The following is an 18,852-nucleotide window of genomic DNA, read 5'->3' on the forward strand; positions in this document are numbered from 1 at the left end:
GGTGGATTTTTTACCACTGAGACACCAGGGAAGCCCAGATGTAGGGTATGGTAGGGAAAATAATTTGTTACCAGTTAGTTTTCTTCACTTAACATTTTCCCTGGATTGGTTGCTTTCTATTTTCCTTCCATAAGCTCCCAGCCCTCCTTGTATTGCTTAAATCTAGTCATGTGCACCACTGAAGCTCCGTCTCATGTTCCCAAGCATCTTGCATGTACTTAGTCTTTGTGATAACCGCGTTCTTTGCATGTCACTGTCAGGGGAAGAGTGCTGTATGCCCCTCCTCTTTTGCTGCAGTGCAGCTTGAAATCAGATACTCTGTTGTGCGAACACAGGCAGGAATGATGTGTCCTGTTCAGCCTCACTGAACTTCTTCCAGGGAGCAGGAACAGTCCTGCTTCTAAATGACTTGATGCCCTGTGTCAGGCAGGTCTGTTGGGTTTAGTTGCTAAGTCCTCTCCAACTTTTTTGTGACCCCATGGACCATAGCCTGCCAGGCTCCTCTGTCCATGGGATTTCCCAGCCTGGAATACTGAAGTGGGTTGCCATTGCCTTCTCCAGGGGATTTTCCCAGCCCAGAGACTGAACCTACGTCTCCTGCATTGGGAGGCAGATTCTTTACCACTGAGCCTGTCAGACAGATTAGGTTAACAAAAATATTTCTAAACTACCAGGAGTTCGAGGAATATAAGCTTTGTTGCTGCTTTCACCTATTGTTATTATCAAAAATCTTAAAATACACTTTTCTTTCATTTATGCCCCAGACTCACCTGGACATTCTGGAAAAAAGTGTGAACCGCAAGCAGGTCTACTTCCGACAGGAGGTTCTCTGCCAGACACTAGGAGGGAATTCCTGTCCATTGGTGACCATCACGGCCATGCCGGAGTCTGACAGTGCTGACCACCTGGAGCAGTTCCGTAAGTAATCACATACCTTCTTTGAAGATTTGGTGGTGATGGTGGTCCGGGAGGTCCTCTTAGTCTTGGAAGCCCTCTGTCCCTTTGAGGTCAGAAATTACACAAAGGATTGGTTACTGGTGTACCTTTGTAGAAATACACCCCAACTCTTCTTGCTTTGTTTTGTTGGTCAGTTGCTAAGTCGTGTCCAACTCTTTGTGACCCCTTGGACTGGAACACGCCAGGTTTCCCTGTCCTTCACTATCCCCTAGAGTTTGCTCAAACTCTTGTCCACTGAGTCTGGGATGCCATCCAACCATCTCATCCTCTGTCATCCCCCTTCCTTCTGCCCTCAGTCTTTCTCAGCATCAGGGTCTTTTCCAATAAGTCAGCTCTTCACATCAGGTGGCCAAAGTATTGGAGCTTAAATATCAGTGTTGCTCTGTTATCATAGGGAGAAGAAAATTAATTGCATATTGTCAGAGAGATGAAATGACTTGTTGAAATTGAGAGCAGTTTAAAAGTGACAGTCAGTTCTCCTAAAACAGAACTGGAACCGGAAAATGAATCAACATTTTCTGACCTCTAATCCAGGGACTTTTCTCACCATGCTCAGCTGTTATACTACCCTCATGGTCAGTCACAGTTTGGAAATTAAAGAAGCTGAGTCTTGGAGCGCTGGCTGAATAAGTCCCTGAATGACCTGGATACAGTTTGGATCTGAAGAACTAAAGTGTGGAGGAGGCTCTAGCCAAGAGTTGTAAAACCAAACCAAAGCACACAGGCACACACAGAGATATACATGCGCAGACACACACAGCACCCATTTCATGCTAGAATCCTGAGCACAAATGTGATTTTCTTTGTAACCCACCAGCTTTTAAAGTTGGCTCCTCCTGGCATAGTTTTCAACCTTAGACAAAGGCAAGGAAAATCAAGCAGAATGAGGCATGCTTTGCAATATGGAAAAGTTTGGGAAATGAAAGAAAAGGCTGGGGAATAAAAATCTAGCTAATTTATCCCCTAAAGAGGCAGCCTTAGCTGATGAAGTGCTAACTGAATTCAGGTGAATCTTTGGTGAATAGGAAATGTAATTTCTCACACCCCATCAGCATCTGACAATGAATGCTTAACTGTCTGGCTAATCAACAACCGATTTTCCCATCTGAATTAATAAGGCCATAACATGCCTTAATGAATAATAAGGGATTTTCCAAAAGTTCTCTGATGTGGTTCATGCATTTAAGAGCGGTTTCTCTAACAGTTACCATCTTCCTCCCTTGCAGATGAGCAGTTTGTAGAAGTTAGAGACAGTAATCCTTCCAGGCAACCTTCAGAGAGCAATTATTTATTTAAGAAAGTGGATCTATGTATGTCTGCATTTTGCAGGCTCAGTTTCTAAATAGGAGCTGAGCGGTACCCAATGTGTAATTATAACATAGAGTTGCCTCTGCTCTTGCATCTTTATTTACACTGACAATGGTACTTTCGTTGATATTATAACCACAGAGATCATTCTCCCTTTAAGGAAAGAACTTGAAACACAGTACTTGCTTGCTCAGTCGCTGCAATTATTTCCAACTCCTTGAGACCCTATGGAGTAGAGCCCACCAGGCTCTTCTGTCTATGGAATTCTCCAGGCAAGAATACTGGAGTGGGTTGCTGTTTCCTCCTCCAGGGGATCTTCCTGAACCAGGGACCAAACCCGTGTCTCTTATGTCTCCTGCATTGGCAGGCTGGTTCTTTACCATTCATGCCACTGACACACAGTGAAAGCCCCTAAAAAATTTGACACTTCCAAATAGTTCAGTTACAAAAAAGAGAAAATATTTCTTATCGCACGTTCATATGAATCAATGGAGGCTCATTTCTGCTTGGGATCTAAGGTTGGTAATAATACATGTATACTATTGTTGGGGGGTGGGGATGGCTGGAAGCAGGACCTTGGTCCTCATCTTCTTTAAAGAAATAATTCAATAGAGAGCAATATTGTGAAACAGATAAACTGTTTATCAAAATCAAAGTACACGTGGAGGAAATGGCAACCCACTCCAGTATTCTTTTTTTTTTTTAACTTTTTAATTTTAGTTTATTTTACTTTACAATACTGTATTGGTTTTGCCATACATTGACATGAATCCACCACGGGTGTACATGCGATCCCAAACATGAACCCCTCTCCCACCTCCCTCCCCACAACATCCCTCTGGGTCATCCCTGTGCACCAGTCCCAAGCATGCTGTATCCTGCATCGGACATAGACTGGTGATTTGATTCTTACATGATAGTATACATGTTTCAATGCCATTCTCCCAAATCATCCCACCCGCTCCCTCTCCCTCTGAGTCCAAAAGTCTGCTATACACATCTGTGTCTTTTTTGCTGTCTTGCATAATTATTAATTTTTTTTATTGAAGGATAATTGTTTTACAGAAGTTTGTTGTTTTCTGTCAAACCTCAATGTGAATCAGCCATAGGTGTACATATATTCCCCCTCCCTTTTGAAAACCCCTCCCATCTCCCTCCCCATCCCACCCCCTCTAGGTTGATACAGGTTGTTTGAGTTTCCTGAGCCATACAGCAAATTCCCGTTGGCTATCTATATTACATATGGTGATGTAAGTTTCCGTGTTACTCTCTCCATACGTCTCACCCTCTCCTCCTCTCTCCCCGTGTCCATAAGTCTGTTCTCTATGTCTGTTTCTTCATTGCTGCCCTGTAAATAATTTCTTCAGTACCATTTTTCTAGATTCTGTATATGTATATTAGAATATGATATTTATTTATTTTTCACTTTCTGACTCACTTCACTTTGTATAATAGGTTCTAAGTCCATCTGCCTCATCAGAACTGACTCAAATGCATTCCTTTTTGTGGCTCAGTAATATTCCATTGTGCATATGTACCACAGCTTCTTTATCCATCTGTCGACGGACATCTAGGCTGCTTCCACGTTCTAGCTTTTGTGAATAGTGCTGCAGTGAACAATGGGATCCATGTGTCTTCTTCAATTTTGGTTTCCTTAGGGTATATGACTAGGAATGGGATTCCTGGGTCATATGGTGGTTTTATTCCTAGTTTTTTAAGGAATCTCCATACCATCTCCCACAGTGGCTATATCAATTTACATTCCCACCAACAGTGCAAGATCTTTCCCTTTTCTCCACACCCTCTACAGCTTTTATTGTTTGTGGACTTTTTGATGATGGCCATTCTGACCCACGTGAGGTGATATCTCATTGTGGTTTTGATTTGCATTTCTCTAATAATGAGTGATGCTGAGCATCATTTCATGTGCTTTTGTACATCAAAGGAAACTACAAGCAAGGTGAAAAGACAACCTTCAGAATGGGAGAAGATAATAAATAGCAAATGAAATAACTGACAAAGGATTAATTTCCAAAATACATAAGCGCTCCAATATTCTTGCCTGGGAAATCCCATGGACAGAGGAGCCTGGTGGGGCTCCTCATGGGGTCACAAAGAGCTGGACACAGTTGAATGTTCAAGTAAATACATAGCACACATGGAAGAGCACACAGGTGAATTCTCAGAGTGAACTGCTCTCAATAAGAATGGCTTAGTTCGCTTACATGGGGCCAGTCTTCTGTGTTTGTCTCTAGCCAGTAATCTTGCTTGTAATATTTGGCCTGACTCAGGGTCCTTCCTGGTGGCACACGCATCTCTCAACCAAGATGGATTCCAGCGTGAAGGTTTCTGGGGAACTTGGCAGGACATATGAAAAAAATATGGTCACTTTGTCTTTCACCCAGTCAGGGCCAATGCTCCTGTTGCTATTTTGTCTCAAAGTGTCCACAGGAGACTGGATGCAGCTGCTTAGCCTGGTGCCCAAATATCTCCTACATCACTCTCATGTATCTTTATAGTTTTCTCTCTCAAACATGTGCTAGCATGTCAGCTGTTGTTCATCTCAAGATGGGCAGGTGTTGAGAAGACCCAGAAATGAATGATGTTCATCTTCTTTGGGGCATCATTGACTTGGAAGTGACAATCACTGAGCTGAGTCCTGAGAGAAAAGACACACGGGGGCTGTCTTTACAGGTGTGTTAAGTGGGCATTTGCACAGATCCCATGCTAAGAAGGGCCTCTAACTTTGTTTAATGCTCTTCAGTCACCAACTTGAAAATCCCAAGAAAAAAGTTCTGAAAGGGGCTTTGCATTTTCTCTGAGTTTATTTGAATTTATTTATTTAGCTATGTTGGGTCGTTGCCTCTCGCAGGGTCTTCGTTGCCTCTCGCAGGTCTTCGTTGCATTTTCAGGGTCTTCGTTGCATTTTGCAGGGTCTTCGTTGCCTCTTGCAGGGTTTTCGTTGCATTCTGCAGGGTCTTCGTTGCCTCTCGCAGGGTCTTCATTGCCTCTTGCAGGGTTTTCGTTGCATTCTGCAGGGTCTTCGTTGCCTCTCGCAGGGTCTTCGTTGCATTTTGCAGGGTCTTCGTTGCATTTCGCAGGGTCTTCGTTGCCTCTCGCAGGGTCTTCGTTGCATTTCGCAGGGTCTTCGTTGCCTCTCGCAGGGTCTTCGTTGCATTTCGCAGGGTCTTCGTTGCATTTCGCAGGGTCTTCGTTGCCTCTCGCAGGGTCTTCGTTGCATTTTGCAGGGTCTTCGTTGCATTTTGCAGGGTCTTCGTTGCCTCTCGCAGGGTCTTCATTGCATTTCGCAGGGTCTTCGTTGCATTTTGTTGTGGTGCTTGTGCTCAGTGGTTGTGGCATGTGGGCTTAGTTGTCCCATGCGATGTGGGATTTTAGTTACCTGACCAGGGACCGAACCCACGTCCCTGGCACTAGAATGCAGATTCTTAATGACTGGACCAGCAGGGGAGTCCCTGTATTTTCATTGTGCAATGGACCCTCGTGTTGAGCAGTTGGTCCCAGGCCTAATCTAAGTTCATATAGCTGAAAAATGAAAAGGCTAGTGTACAAATGAGGTAAGTGGGGCTCAGGGAAGTTAAATGTCACAGTCAATGGTGGTGCCTGATTTCTGATTTTCTTTTTCTGACTCCTGGGTGCATGTGCACAATAAATGCACTAACACAGTCATCAGAACCGGTGTTCAACGTCACCATTCAGGCTCCACTCTGATCCAGAACTTCCTCTTTCCCCTCTTCTATGTCCTCACACTATTGGAAGCTAATTTAGTTATTAAAGCAACTCACACTAAATTGACCGCAGGTAAATGCATTATCCTCTTCCTGCTCACAGTGAATTTTATTTGCCTCTCCTCACCCAATGTAAACATGTTCATGGTGGATGTTTCAGGCACTGTGGCAGGAAGGAAAGAAGGAAGGAAGATTCAGAACCCTCCAGACCCTTCAGATCCCAGCACAGAGGTGAGATTGCATGACCTGAGCCTCAGTGCTGAATTCATAGTCCCTGATGGGTTTCAGAAACAATTTGTTTAGCAGCTTTCAATATATACATGAGCACAGGTCTTTACTGTAAAGAGCAGAATATGAACATCACCTACCCTCCAAAACACAATACCATGCCCATAAATCAGAAATAAAACAACTTCCTTTGAACTGCAGTGTGTCGCATTGTTTTAGGACAAGAAAGTAGCCAACGAGCCAGTAGCTCTAGACTCTTCCTGCCTGCGGGCTCCAATTGTCTTATCTGCTTCCTCCCTCCCTGGGTCACCAGCTTCAGTCTGCAGTTGGATTTAAATGTGATGTGGCTGGTTTCAGATTCAGTGGTGGCCTCTCATCCCTCATAATGAGGTTTGGGGCACTAAAAGACTTTCTTTCCACTGAGCAGGATTATCACTTCAGTCTTATTTTAGAAGTTCAAGAAATGAGAGCATGGGGGCCCAGGGAGAAAACACCCCTCCACTGGAGACTTGTTCCCTGACAGTCTGACCTAAAGTCCTAGACCAGGGGCTTGTTGAGAGCAATTTATTGGTTATTTTTAATTCTTTCTTGACTCTGGGCTCCAGAGAGTCTTTCCTGGAAGGATTCATTTTCTTTGATTTATTTTTCAAAAGCATTTTTTAAAAAAAGACGTTTTCCTGGAAACATTTAGCCTTACTTTCCTGATAAATATAGTTTTGGTCAGTAGTAGCCAGATTTAGAAGACATAAGTTCAATCCCTGGGTCAAGAAGATCTCCTGGAGATGGAAATGGCAACCCACTCCAGTATTTTTATCTGAGAAATCCTATGGACAGAGGAGCCTGGTAGGCTACAGTCCATGGGGTCAGAAAGAGTCAGATGCAACTTAGTAACTGAACAAGTAGCCGGATTTGCCTGGTGTATGTTTTATCTCTCTCCTGAGAATTGAGGGTGAGTGACTTCTCACAAGGGTCCCAAGAAAGGCTCATTTTAGACCTGGAGATCTAAGCCTCAGAGCCAAAATGCTGCCAAGTTCGCAAGAGCAGAGTCACTGTCCACCCTTTCAGTGGGACAGTGAACAGGGAAGTTCTCCGAGAAATTCTCGTTGAGGCCGTGTGGAAGAGACTGACTTGAAAAGAAATGGAGAATAAAAGGGAGCTGTTACAAAAAGGATAAATGACTCATTCTAGCATCAGAGACTCTCAGTGGATAAGGTATAGAGGAATTAGGCAGTCTGGGCTCTTCTTAACTGGTAGGATTCCAGAGGTCAAAGGAAGCCTGGATGTTTGGGATGTGTAGAGCAGAGAGTCAGTGAAGAGTGAACAGAGTCTAAGAGGGTGGGATAAAGGCTCTGACAGGTTGAAATAGAAGGCGTTGGATGAGCTGGTCTGGAGGTAGGTTTGGTAGGCAAGATCTATCCCAGACATGGATTTGGGTGTTTTCTGAGACTACTCTCCATTGGTTAGTGATCTTCTGGCAGAATTACCCTTCAGTTCAGTTCAGTTCAGATCCTTCTACACGTTGTGTGTTAGCAGATATTCCAAGAGTTGAGAAGTCATATTTTCTTTAGCTTGTGTATGATAAGTCCCCTACATATGAATGTGTTCCATTCTAAGAGTGTGTTCAGAAATCCAACAAAGTTAGCCTAGGTACCCAGCTAACACAGTCAGCTATATAGTACCGTGAAAGTGAAAGTGTTGGTCGCTCAGTCCTGACCCAAGGATTGAATCCAGATCTCTCGCATCTCCTGCATTGGCAGGCAGATTCTTTACCATCTGAACCACCAGGAAAGTCCAAAGATACTGGAGTAGCCATTCTCTCCTCCAGGGATCTTCTCAGACTCAGGTCTCCTGCATTGCAGGCAGATTCTTTACAATTGGAGCCACCAGGGAAACCCATAGAGTACTGCGCTATAACACATTAAAAATACTGTACAAATAATACATAGAATACAAACATAAATGATTAACAGTTTTAATCTTGAAAAGTACAGGAGTACCAGCTACATAAGCATTACTCTTTTGCTTCCAGACATCCTGGGCTTGACATACAGACACTGTACTACTCTCCTCCAGGAGCCTCCCAGGTGGCACTAGTGGTGAAGAACCTGCCTGCTAGTGAGGAGACATGAGACACGGGTTCGAGACGAGGGTTGCCAGATCCCCTGGAGGAGAACATGACACCCGCCCCCTCTAGTATTCTTGCCTGGAGAATCGCAGGGCAGAGGAGCCTGGCACGCGAAGGTCCACAGGGTCACAAAGAGCCAGACACGACTGAAGGGCCTTGGCACTGCAGTGCTGTTCTCTACACAGTACAGCATAGTAAAAACACAAGCCCTGGTAGAGGAGGCACGCAGGTGATGACGTACGCCAGACGCCTGAACTGACTTGTGTGATTGGACATGTGAACCCACGCTTGCATCTTTTCAAAGTTTGCAACTTGACTTCGTATGTAGGGGACTTGACTGTGCTCTTCAGGAGTGCTGTGTGTTCGTGTGTGTGCATATGTGTGCTTTTTGAATTGGAACTGAGAGAAGATACTGCATTTAAGAAAACTAGAGAACAATTCAGAAGGTTAAAAAAAAGTCTCGGGGGAGGGGAGTATTGTTTCCTGAAATCCCATTGAAAGTGGATGAAAAACCAGGAAGGGCAGTTGGTCTGCCTTTTTGAGGGCTTGGTCACTCCCCTGCCTGGCTTCCTACTCTTGCAGAAGGGCTGTCATTATCTCCCTTTTGCAGATGGCCAAGTTAAACCTCACTAAGGGTATACAACCAGCCTGAAGCCCCATGTTAAGAGGTTTCTCAGAGAGGAGACCCCAGGTCTCTACCCCACAGTTCCAGAATATCCCCCTCTTTAGGGTCTGCCCTCAGTGAGAAATTTCCCAGAAATGCACACAATCCAAACACACTGCTTATTGAAGACCATCATCATTCTGTTAACTTTTCTATTTTCTCCACATTTCCTCCATCCCCTCACATTATTTTTTTCTTTTTTAAAGATTTTTATGATGTGGACCATTTTTAAAAATCTTTACTGAATCTGTTACGACATTGCTTCTGATTTATGTTTTGCTTTTTTGGCTGTGAGGCGTGTGGGATCTTGGTTCCCTCATCATGTGCCCCCCTCTGCAGTGGAGTCTTAACCACTGGACCACCAGGGAAATCCCCCACGTTTTCAATGACGATTTCAGTCCAGGGAAAGTTGGGTTCCTTTTTAGTCTGGGGTTACATCTCTGTGATGGAAGCTTCATGTTTTTCTCAGGAATTCTCTTGATGATTCTTTTCCCCTTTGGACATCTCTCCATCCGCGCCCCCGAGCCGTATTGTCTTGACTCTCCTCAAGAAGAACCCGAGAAGGGGAACAAGTCTGTGAGAATTTTCCAAGGCAGAATGACATTCTCTTGTTAGGAGCTGTCATTCTCCAAGTGAACAGTGATTGCCTGACTCAGACTGGTGAGAAGACGAGAAACAACAGAGGTGAATGGAGGGGGCAGATCTGCTATTTCTGCCCTTGGCGACACCTCTACCTGGCATTTATTATAACCTGAAAGAGCAGAGTTTACCCTTCCGTGTCTGGAGGTGAGGTAATCTCACAGGTCTGCCATCGCCTCTGATGGCTCACATGCTGTTCTTTCCAGGGGGCCTGAGGTAGGGAACAAGAGGCTGTGTTTGCCACTGTTAAAGAATACCTTTCTCTTGTTCTTTCTCTTAAAAATATTCGTACGAGAGCAATGTTCTATTCAGCCTGCCATTATGCTAAAAGCTTTTCCTTGGAAGACAATAGCTGTTCTCAGGAAAAAAGAGATTTACACGAGGTCCCCAGGGTGTAATGAGCTACCACACAGCACCTGCCTCGGGTTGGGAGTTGTCACTTATAAGTGGTTTTAAATTAGAACGGAGTGGAAAAATACACAGTTACAGAATTCCCCTTTCGGCTTCTTTGCAAATCATTTTCCATCCTCTCTGGCCTTTGTCTCTTCCTGAGACACCTGATCAGGTATGAAGAACAGAACTTTCCAATGAGGGGAGTGTGAAGTGACAGGAACGGTCCAAGGAAAACAGAAGCCTGAAGTCTGTTTCGGTTTTGACCCCCACCCCTCCTGGAGGCACGTGAGGCTGAGCATTGCTAAGAGATCACTGAATTTTAGAGCTTCGGCAGACCGTGGAGTCCAGATTCCTCCATTGCTAGTGAGGGATTGGAGGTCAGATACATGAACTGACCGTGTTGTTTTCCCAGCTAGCTGATGGCAGATGGGGTTTGAAACTTCAGACCTCTCGTCTCCTGATTAAATTAAGTGCTTTTCTCGCTCTCCTTTTTTTTTTGGGGGGGGGGGTAATGCACTGCTGTTGACAAATATTAGAACTAAAAAAATGAACTATAAGAGTATGAAAAACTTCTCTGTATAGAAGTTTTTAATAAAAAAAAAGAAATACTGAATTGTAACCTTTTCTTGTCTTATAGCTTCCATCTTTTCAGGCAACCAGGGCTAGGAACCATGGTAGATATTAGGAAGATAGAGATGAATAGCAGGTGATTCTAGTCTTTGAGACACTCTTGATAAGCATTGTGTTTGTGTGTATGTGTGTGGCTTATGTAAACAAGTCATTATGATACAGAAGTTATACAGTGCTTTTCAGTGGAAGCGCTGAAAAGAGAGCCTTTTTCTTCTTGGTGGAATCAAAGGGGGACTGGTACCCAGGAGGGAAAGCTTTGTACATCTCACGTGCATGACGATCCTTTATTGACACACCTTTGTTTTTAAAGAAATCTCAGTGGACAATCCCAAAACTATTTAAAGAACTGTTTAAATCTTTCTTGAGAAGACATGAAGAGAGGAATATATAAAATGCATGCAAACCATCGTAAATTCATCTTTTTTCATCTTTCTTACTCTTACCAATCTACACATACAAATAGAGGTTCACAATAATCCCACTGTTTTTCAATACAAACCTTTAAAACTATGACATTTAGATCAGTGAGGTATCGCCTTCCTACTTCCCATTTTGGCCCAGTCACTCTAAGAAAAGGAAGATGAAGAATTCTTTCTCCTTCCAAGGCTGGTTGGAGGCAGTGGGGAAAACTACAAAATCTTACAATTGAACAGTTTTTCTTATTATACCCAATCCCGTAGTTTATTCTTGCAGAGTTTTTGCATAGTATATCATTTTGTCCGTATAGTCCCTTTGTTCTATTATGATAAACTGAGATTCCATATCAGTGCCACTGGGTCTGTGTCTTGAATTCAGACTATTGCATGCAGTGACATGGAGATGTGTCTTCTCAAGCAGGAAAATAGCTTTTGTAGAGACACGGAGGTCTAGAAATAATCGCTGTGAACATCTCAGGGTGCCAGAACTACAGGGATGGTGGATTGAGTATGGGATCAGAAAATAAGGTGGGAAAGGTAAATTGGGCTGAGTTTAAACGTATACCTTATTTTCCATATTAGTTTCTCCTGAAGGCGATGATGAACTAATAGGATGCTGTTAAAAGCAGAGAAATGACAAGATCAGATTTGTTTTGGAGGAAGATCTTGTGGCAATAATGTAGGGGGTGGAGAAGGAAATGGCAACCTACTCCAGGATTCTTGCCTGGAAAATTCCACAGACAGAGGACCCTAGAGGGCTACAGTCCCTGGGTTGCAAAGAGTCAGACCCGACTGAGCACACACAACGCAAGGGAAGTCTGGAGTGTGGCCATGGGGACATGACACCCAGCACAGAGAAGTTCGTGAGCATTTAGACCCTAGATTGAGACTCACTGGGGTGCTAGTCTTGACTCTGCCATTTATTAGCGTCATGAGCTTGGAAAATATGTTTCAACACTTCATGCCGAGGTTTCTCCACTTATAAACTGCAGATGACAACAGTACCTTCTTCACGGGTAATCTGAAGCTTGCGAAAGGACTTAGAACATGGTACACAGTATTCAGGAAAAAATAACAACTGTTAGTCTTCTACCTGGTTGATGAGATGCCCAAGGAAGATAAGTCTATGGAGATGGGAGGGGAGGAACTGAATTTAGGAGATATGTCTAAGTTAGGAGTGAGAGATCTTGGTGATTAACAGAGAATAGGGATAAAGAAGAAGGAGTTGAACTATTTCTCCTGCGGGTGATGGGTGCACAGTTTACTACCAATAGAAGAATGCTTGAGAGAGTAAGACTGTTGTGAATGGATATTGAGTTCAGTTTTGGAAATATTCATTTCCGGAGGCCTGCAAATTATTTAACTCAGGTTAAACATGATTATAAAGCCATGCTATAAGATATCATCTATTTCAGAGGGAAATAAAACAAAGTTTGCATTACCTGAATAATTTTCTAAATTAGCAAGGATACTATAAGTTGACTCTATGTGGTTACTGAAGCAGAAGCACATGATGTATCTCATCAGAATCCATGCCAAAACTGTTATATCCTGTAAATATGTTCATAGGATTTAACAATTCATATATTTTCAAGGTAATTAACTGTTTACAGAATGTTTATATGCGATTAACTGTTCCTCACAATAGCTCTGTGAGGCAAAGAAAAAAAATTACATTTTTTTTTTCCATTTTAGCTGATAATATTGAGGCCCTTAAAAGTCATGTGGTTAGTAAGAGCTGGAGCTCAAATTTATCCCCAAATGCTCTAGCTCCATAACCCTAATTCCATATTCTATGACCTTTCAGCTCCTCAGTCATGAGAGAAAATCCTTTATCACTGAGCGCAATTCCCTGCATGTAAAAACACTTGTTTATACAGCTGGTAATACATTCCAGGCTTCTCCAATGTGCCTAATACCTATGTGTACCATTAACATTAATAACCCTTGTAATTAAAAAAAAATCTGTACCACAAGTCCTTTAATTAATAATTTATTTATTTATTTTGTCTTTTTCTGTAAACTTTTTTTAAAACTAATTGAAGGATCATCGCTTTACAATACTGTGTTGGCTTCTGCCAGTAGGCATCAGCCGTAGACATGCCTATGTCCCCTCCCTCCGCACCCTCCCTCCCCTCTCCCACCCCATCTCAACGCCCTAGGTTGTCCCAGAGGCCTGGTTTGACTTCCCTGCGTCATACAGCACATTCCCACTGGCTGTCTGTTTGACATATGGTAGTGTATATGTTTCCATGCTACTCTCTCCTTTCCAAAATAAGGAACGCTTCACAAATTTGTGTGTCATCCTTGCACAGGGGCCATGCTAATCTCCTCTGTACTGTTTCAGTTTTAGTGTATGTGCTGCTGAAGTGAGCACAACAATTTATTTTTATTTTCTGCCATCGATACCATGAAATTCCATGTTAGAATAGAATAGCCCTGTAACTTAAGTAAAATCTAAATCTTTCTGCCTCCACAAAACCCTTTTCACCTGTATCTTACCCCTTAAGCACTCCATACCCTTCAGCCACACTCACCTTCTTTTTATTCCTCAAACACAGCGACTAAATTATCTTCCCCAGGCCTCTGGATTTGCTGCTCCCTCTGAGTGGAAACCTTTACCTCTGTAGCTTGGCAAGATTGATTTCTTCTTGTCCTATGTTATCCTTGCTCAGGTTGAGGAAACCTTCCTGGGTCACCATATGTAATGTTCTTTCACTCAGAACCTCATTATTGCATGACCTTGTTCTGTCCTCCTCACAGCCCCTATGGCTGAACTCCACATGGACACAGATTACATGCTGTATTTTTTCACTGTTGTGTCTCTAGGGTCTAACAATTCCTGCAGAAAGCTGGTGCACACTCAATATTTATTGAACAAATACATGAAATCTTTGCATCTATTTTTCCTTCCACCCACAATGCAGGGACACCTCTTGAAAAGTTAACTTTTTCCTTAGGTATTTCATGGGTTACTCTCAGGTAGCCTCAACTGCACTTATAAAGTAGCCGTTGGATATAGTCATCCTTACAGCCACTCCATTCTTCCCTGATGCTTGGGCTTGTTTTGTTAATTGTCAGCTGTCCTCAAAGCTACTGAAAGGATTCTTGCTACTGCCATTGCTGGGTTTTCAGAGAGTTGCTTAATTCTGTGTAAAGTTGGGGGGATTAGCACCCTCTAAAACTCCCCAAAACAATGTTGCTTGGCACCAAAGCGCCTTAAGTTTCCTCTGAAAGAAGCTCCTTCTTCATACACTGGACAGGGACAAGCTGGCAACCCATGTCTCCATTATACAGATGTTTCTCTTTCTCAGAGTCCCTCACCTAAGACTTGAAAACCCATACTCCTCACTTGTCCTCCAGCCTCACTTCCTAAAGCTTCCCTGCCTGCCAGCACATTTTCTCAAGGGTGGGTCATGACCAACCTTCCAGTTCCCCAAATAATCAAACTCAGTTTACCAGGCTGCACTAACCAGACACTCTGATTCATATATTTCATGGATGTCTCATAACATGACTGGCTTTCCAGGTGGTGCTAGTGGGTAAAGAATCCACTGCCAATGCAGGAGATGCAAGAAACCTGGGTTCGATCCCCTGGTCAGGAAGATCCCCTGGAGTAGGAAATGGCAACCTGCTGCAGTATTCTTGCCTGGAAAATTCCATGGACAGAAGAGCCTGACGGGTTACAGTCCATGGGGTTGCAAAGAGCTGGATGACTGAGCACATATGTACAACGTGACTACGAGTGTGTTATTAAAATCCTTTATTTTAATATAAAAGGACAATGCAGTTTATTATTTATGGATGATTGCGCTCATCTTACATGCTCGTAAAGTAATGCTCAAAATTCTCCAAGCCAGGCTTCAGCAATATGTGAACCGTGAACTTCCTGATATTCAAGCTGGTTTTAGAAAAGGCAGAGGAACCAGAGATCAAATTGCCAACATCTGCTGGATCATGGAAAAAGCAAGAGAGTTCCAGAAAAACATCTATTTCTGCTTTATTGACTATGCCAAAACCTTTGACTGTGTGGATCACAATAAACTGTGGAAAATTCTGAGAGAGATGGGAATACCAGACCACCTGACCTGCCTCTTGAGAAATCTGTATGCAGGTCAGGAAGCAACAGTTAGAACTGGACATGGAACAACAGACTGGTTCCAAATAGGAAAAGGAGTACGTCAAGGCTGTATATTGTCACCCTGCTTATTTAACTTCTATGCAGAGTACATCATGAGAAACGCTGGAATGGAAGAAACACAAGCTGGAATCAAGATTGCCGGGAGAAATATCAATAACCTCAGATATGCAGATGACACCACCCTTATGGCAGAAAGTAAAGAGGAACTAAAGAGCCTCTTGATGCAAGTGAAAGAGGAGAGTGAAAAAGTTGGCTTAAAGCTCAACATTCAGAAAACTAAGATCATGGCATCTGGTCCTATCACTTCATGGGAAATAGATGGGGAAACAGTGGAAACAGTGTCAGACTTTATTTTTGGGGGCTCCAAATCATTGCAGATGGTGATTGCAGCCATAAAATTAAAAGATGGTTACTCCTTGGAAGAAAAGTTATGACCAACCTAGATAGCATATTCAAAAGCAGAGATATTACTTTGCCGACTAAGGTCCATCTAGTCAAGGCTATGGTTTTTCCTGTGGTCATGTATGGATGTGAGAGTTGGACTGTGAAGAAGGCTGAGCACCAAAGAATTGATGCTTTTGAAGTGTGGTGTTGGAGAAGACTCTTGAGGGTCCCTTGGACTGCAAGGAGATACAACCAGTCCATTCTGAAGAAGATCAACCCTGGGATTTCTTTGGAAGGAATGATGCTAAAGCTGAGACTCCAGTACTTTGGCCACCTCATGCGAAGAGTTGACTCATTGGAAAAGACTCTGATGCTGGGAGGGATTGGGGGCAGGAGGAGAAGGGGACGACAAAGGATGAGATGGCTGGATGGCATCACCGACTCAATGGACGTGAGTTTGGGTGAACTCCGGGAGTTGATGATGGACAGGGAGGCCTGGCGTGCTGGAATTCATGGGGTCGCAAAGAGTCGGACACGACTGAGCAACTCAACTGACTGAACTGATATATATATATAGAAAAAGTATAAAACCATGCTGAAAAAAAATAATACCAGATTCAAAATAGTGATTCATCTGAAGATGGTGGAGCATAAAGAGGAAAAAAATGAATATTTATTGGGGAGTTTGAATTTCTTAAAGGAAAAGAATTTTAAGGAAGATATGACAGAAAGTGTGAGCCTTTAAATCTAGAGGGGCAGGCACATGAGTGTCTGTCCTATTGTTTTTTTGTATCTCCAACTATATGTGTATTTCATATTTAAAATTTAAATTAAAATTTAAAATGTCAACATGTCATCCTTAATCAAAAATAGATGAACTAGTATAAAATATGAAATTAACCACATATTTCTCATCTTATTATTCTCTAAGCAATTGCTTTTAACAGGTTCATGTTTTTCTTCAGTGCACACAAACACACACACACATACATACATATACACTCACACATAAACATATGAAGTCATGCATACTGATTCCAGAAATTTAGACTTAATGAACTTTAAATTAGCCTTCCTGACAATTCTGTCCTGTGAAAGTCCAAATCTCTTCCCCATGCATTCCAGGATTGACAACCTCACTAAATTCTGTATTACCAATTATACTCCCACAAAAATGTAGGAGATTATTTTCCTCCAGGGCCCAGCCAACAATGGATTTACCAGTCTTCTACATTTTTCTGTTGGTTAAAAAAATTAATCCCCTTCTCTCAAAATACCATTTCAGTGTTTTTTTTTTAATTTGAATCTCTTTGTGCATTATTCAAGTGATCCATATTTTAAAATGTTATTTATGTATCTTCCTATTAAATTACTCAATTTTAAGAGTCATTTGTCTATTGTTTTATTAGATGCTTTGTCTTTTCCTAAATGATGTAATAGGAGCTCTTTGTATATTAGAAATATTCTGCTTTGTTAAACATTGATTTATTTAGCAAAATTTATTAAGTATTGATCATTGTTTTAAGATAGGGCATCAAGTGGTTGATGTTTTCTCCTAGTCTGTCACTTCTTTTTAAATTTGTTAACATCCTTGGTTAGTTTTCATAGAGTCTAGGATAATAATCTTTTCCCTTATACTTATGAAAGTAATGTGTTAGGGAAAAAATATGATTTTTAAAGACTATGGAAGTAAGACCCAGTGAGTGAAAAGCAACTTGTGCATGGTTGCATAACTATTAAGTATAAAGCCAGAAATAGGAAACTGGGTCTTGTATAATAACAAAAATTGCTTTATTTTAAATGCAACACTTATAAAAGAATTCATGTAACATAAAGGTCTAGGTTAAGAACAATAAAATGGATACCCAGGGATATACTACCCATTTTAAGCAATGGAACATTACTCCATATTTTAATCCCTGTAATCCTTGTTTCTATGTGTGTGCTCAGCCATGTCTGACTATTTGTGACCCATGGACTATAGCCCACCAGGCTCCTCTGTCCATGTGATTTCCCAGGCCAGAAACACTGGAGTGAGGTGCCATCCCTTTCTCCAGGGGATCTTCTTGACCCGGGAATTGAATTTGCTTCTCCTTCATTGTCAGATGAATTCTTTAACAGTGTGACACCAGGGAAGCCCCTTGTTCCTATGACCTCACAATTTCTTCATTTGAGTAACTATCATCCTGGATTTGTGTGTTAAATGGTCTCTTGCTCTTCTGTATATATGAAAATCACATTTATATATCTATAAACAACCTACTGGGAGAAATATCAATAACCTCAGATATGCAGATGACTCCACCCTTATGGCGGAAAGTGAAGAGGAACTAAAAAGCCTCTTGATGAAAGTGAAAGAGGAGAGTGAAAAAGTTGGCTTAAAGCTCAACATTCAGAAAACGAAGATCATGGCATCCGGTCCCATCACTTCATGGGAAACAGATGGGGAAACAGTGGAAACAGTGCCAGACTTTATTTTTTGGGGGTCCAAAATCACTGCAGATGGTGACTGCAGCCATGAAATTCAAAGATGCTTACTCCTTGGAAGAAAAGTTATGACCAACCTAGATAGCATATTCAAAAGCAGAGACATTACTTTGCCAACAAAGGTCCATCTAGTCAAGGCTATGGTTTTTCCAGTGGTCATGTATGGATGTGAGAGTTGGACTGTGAAGAAAGCCGAGCACCAAAGAATTGATGCTTTTGAACTGTGGTGTTGGAGAAGACTCTTGAGAGTCCCTCGGACTGCAAGGAGATCCAACCAGTCCATCCTAAAGGAGGTCAGTCCTGGGTGTTCTTTGGAAGGAATGATGCTAAAGCTGAGACTCCAGTACTTTGGCTACCTCATGCAAAGAGTTGACTCATTGGAAAAGACTCTGATGCTGGGAGGGATTGGGGGCAGGAGGAGAAGGGGATGACAGAGGATGAGATGGTTGGATGGCATCACTGACTCGATGGACGTGAGTTTGAGTAAACTCCGGGAGTTGGTGATGGACAGGGAGGCCTGGCATGCTGCAGTTCATGGGGTCGCAAAGAGTCAGACACGACTGAGCGATTGAGCTGAACTGAACTGAAACAACCTACTGTCAAGTCTGGTATTTGGGGCTTTAGGCAAATGGGAACATTCTGTGTATGCATATCTTGTGTTATAATGGGCTTATTTTGTTAATAACATTTGAGACTGAACCATATAACATGTTGGAACTGCATCTGAGCCATTC

General features: G+C 42.5%; 1 protein-coding gene and 1 non-coding gene across 2 annotated transcripts in view; one reads left to right on the plus strand and one right to left on the minus strand.

Moving 5' to 3' along the window:
• Positions 1–18,852, plus strand: part of AGBL1 (AGBL carboxypeptidase 1) — an 874,683-nt gene that overhangs the window by 171,453 nt on the left and 684,378 nt on the right. The window contains exon 17 of the mRNA XM_068991508.1: positions 765–918. Coding sequence (XP_068847609.1) covers positions 765–918 — 154 coding nt within the window. The remainder of the gene's footprint in view (positions 1–764; positions 919–18,852) is intronic.
• On the minus strand, positions 13,377–13,483 carry LOC138095651 (U6 spliceosomal RNA). Its single transcript, XR_011146395.1, has one exon. It is a non-coding gene; the product is annotated as a U6 spliceosomal RNA (small nuclear RNA).

Source organism: Capricornis sumatraensis, chromosome 19 (genome assembly GCF_032405125.1).
Source record: "Capricornis sumatraensis isolate serow.1 chromosome 19, serow.2, whole genome shotgun sequence".
Classification (NCBI taxonomy): Eukaryota; Metazoa; Chordata; class Mammalia; order Artiodactyla; family Bovidae; genus Capricornis; species Capricornis sumatraensis.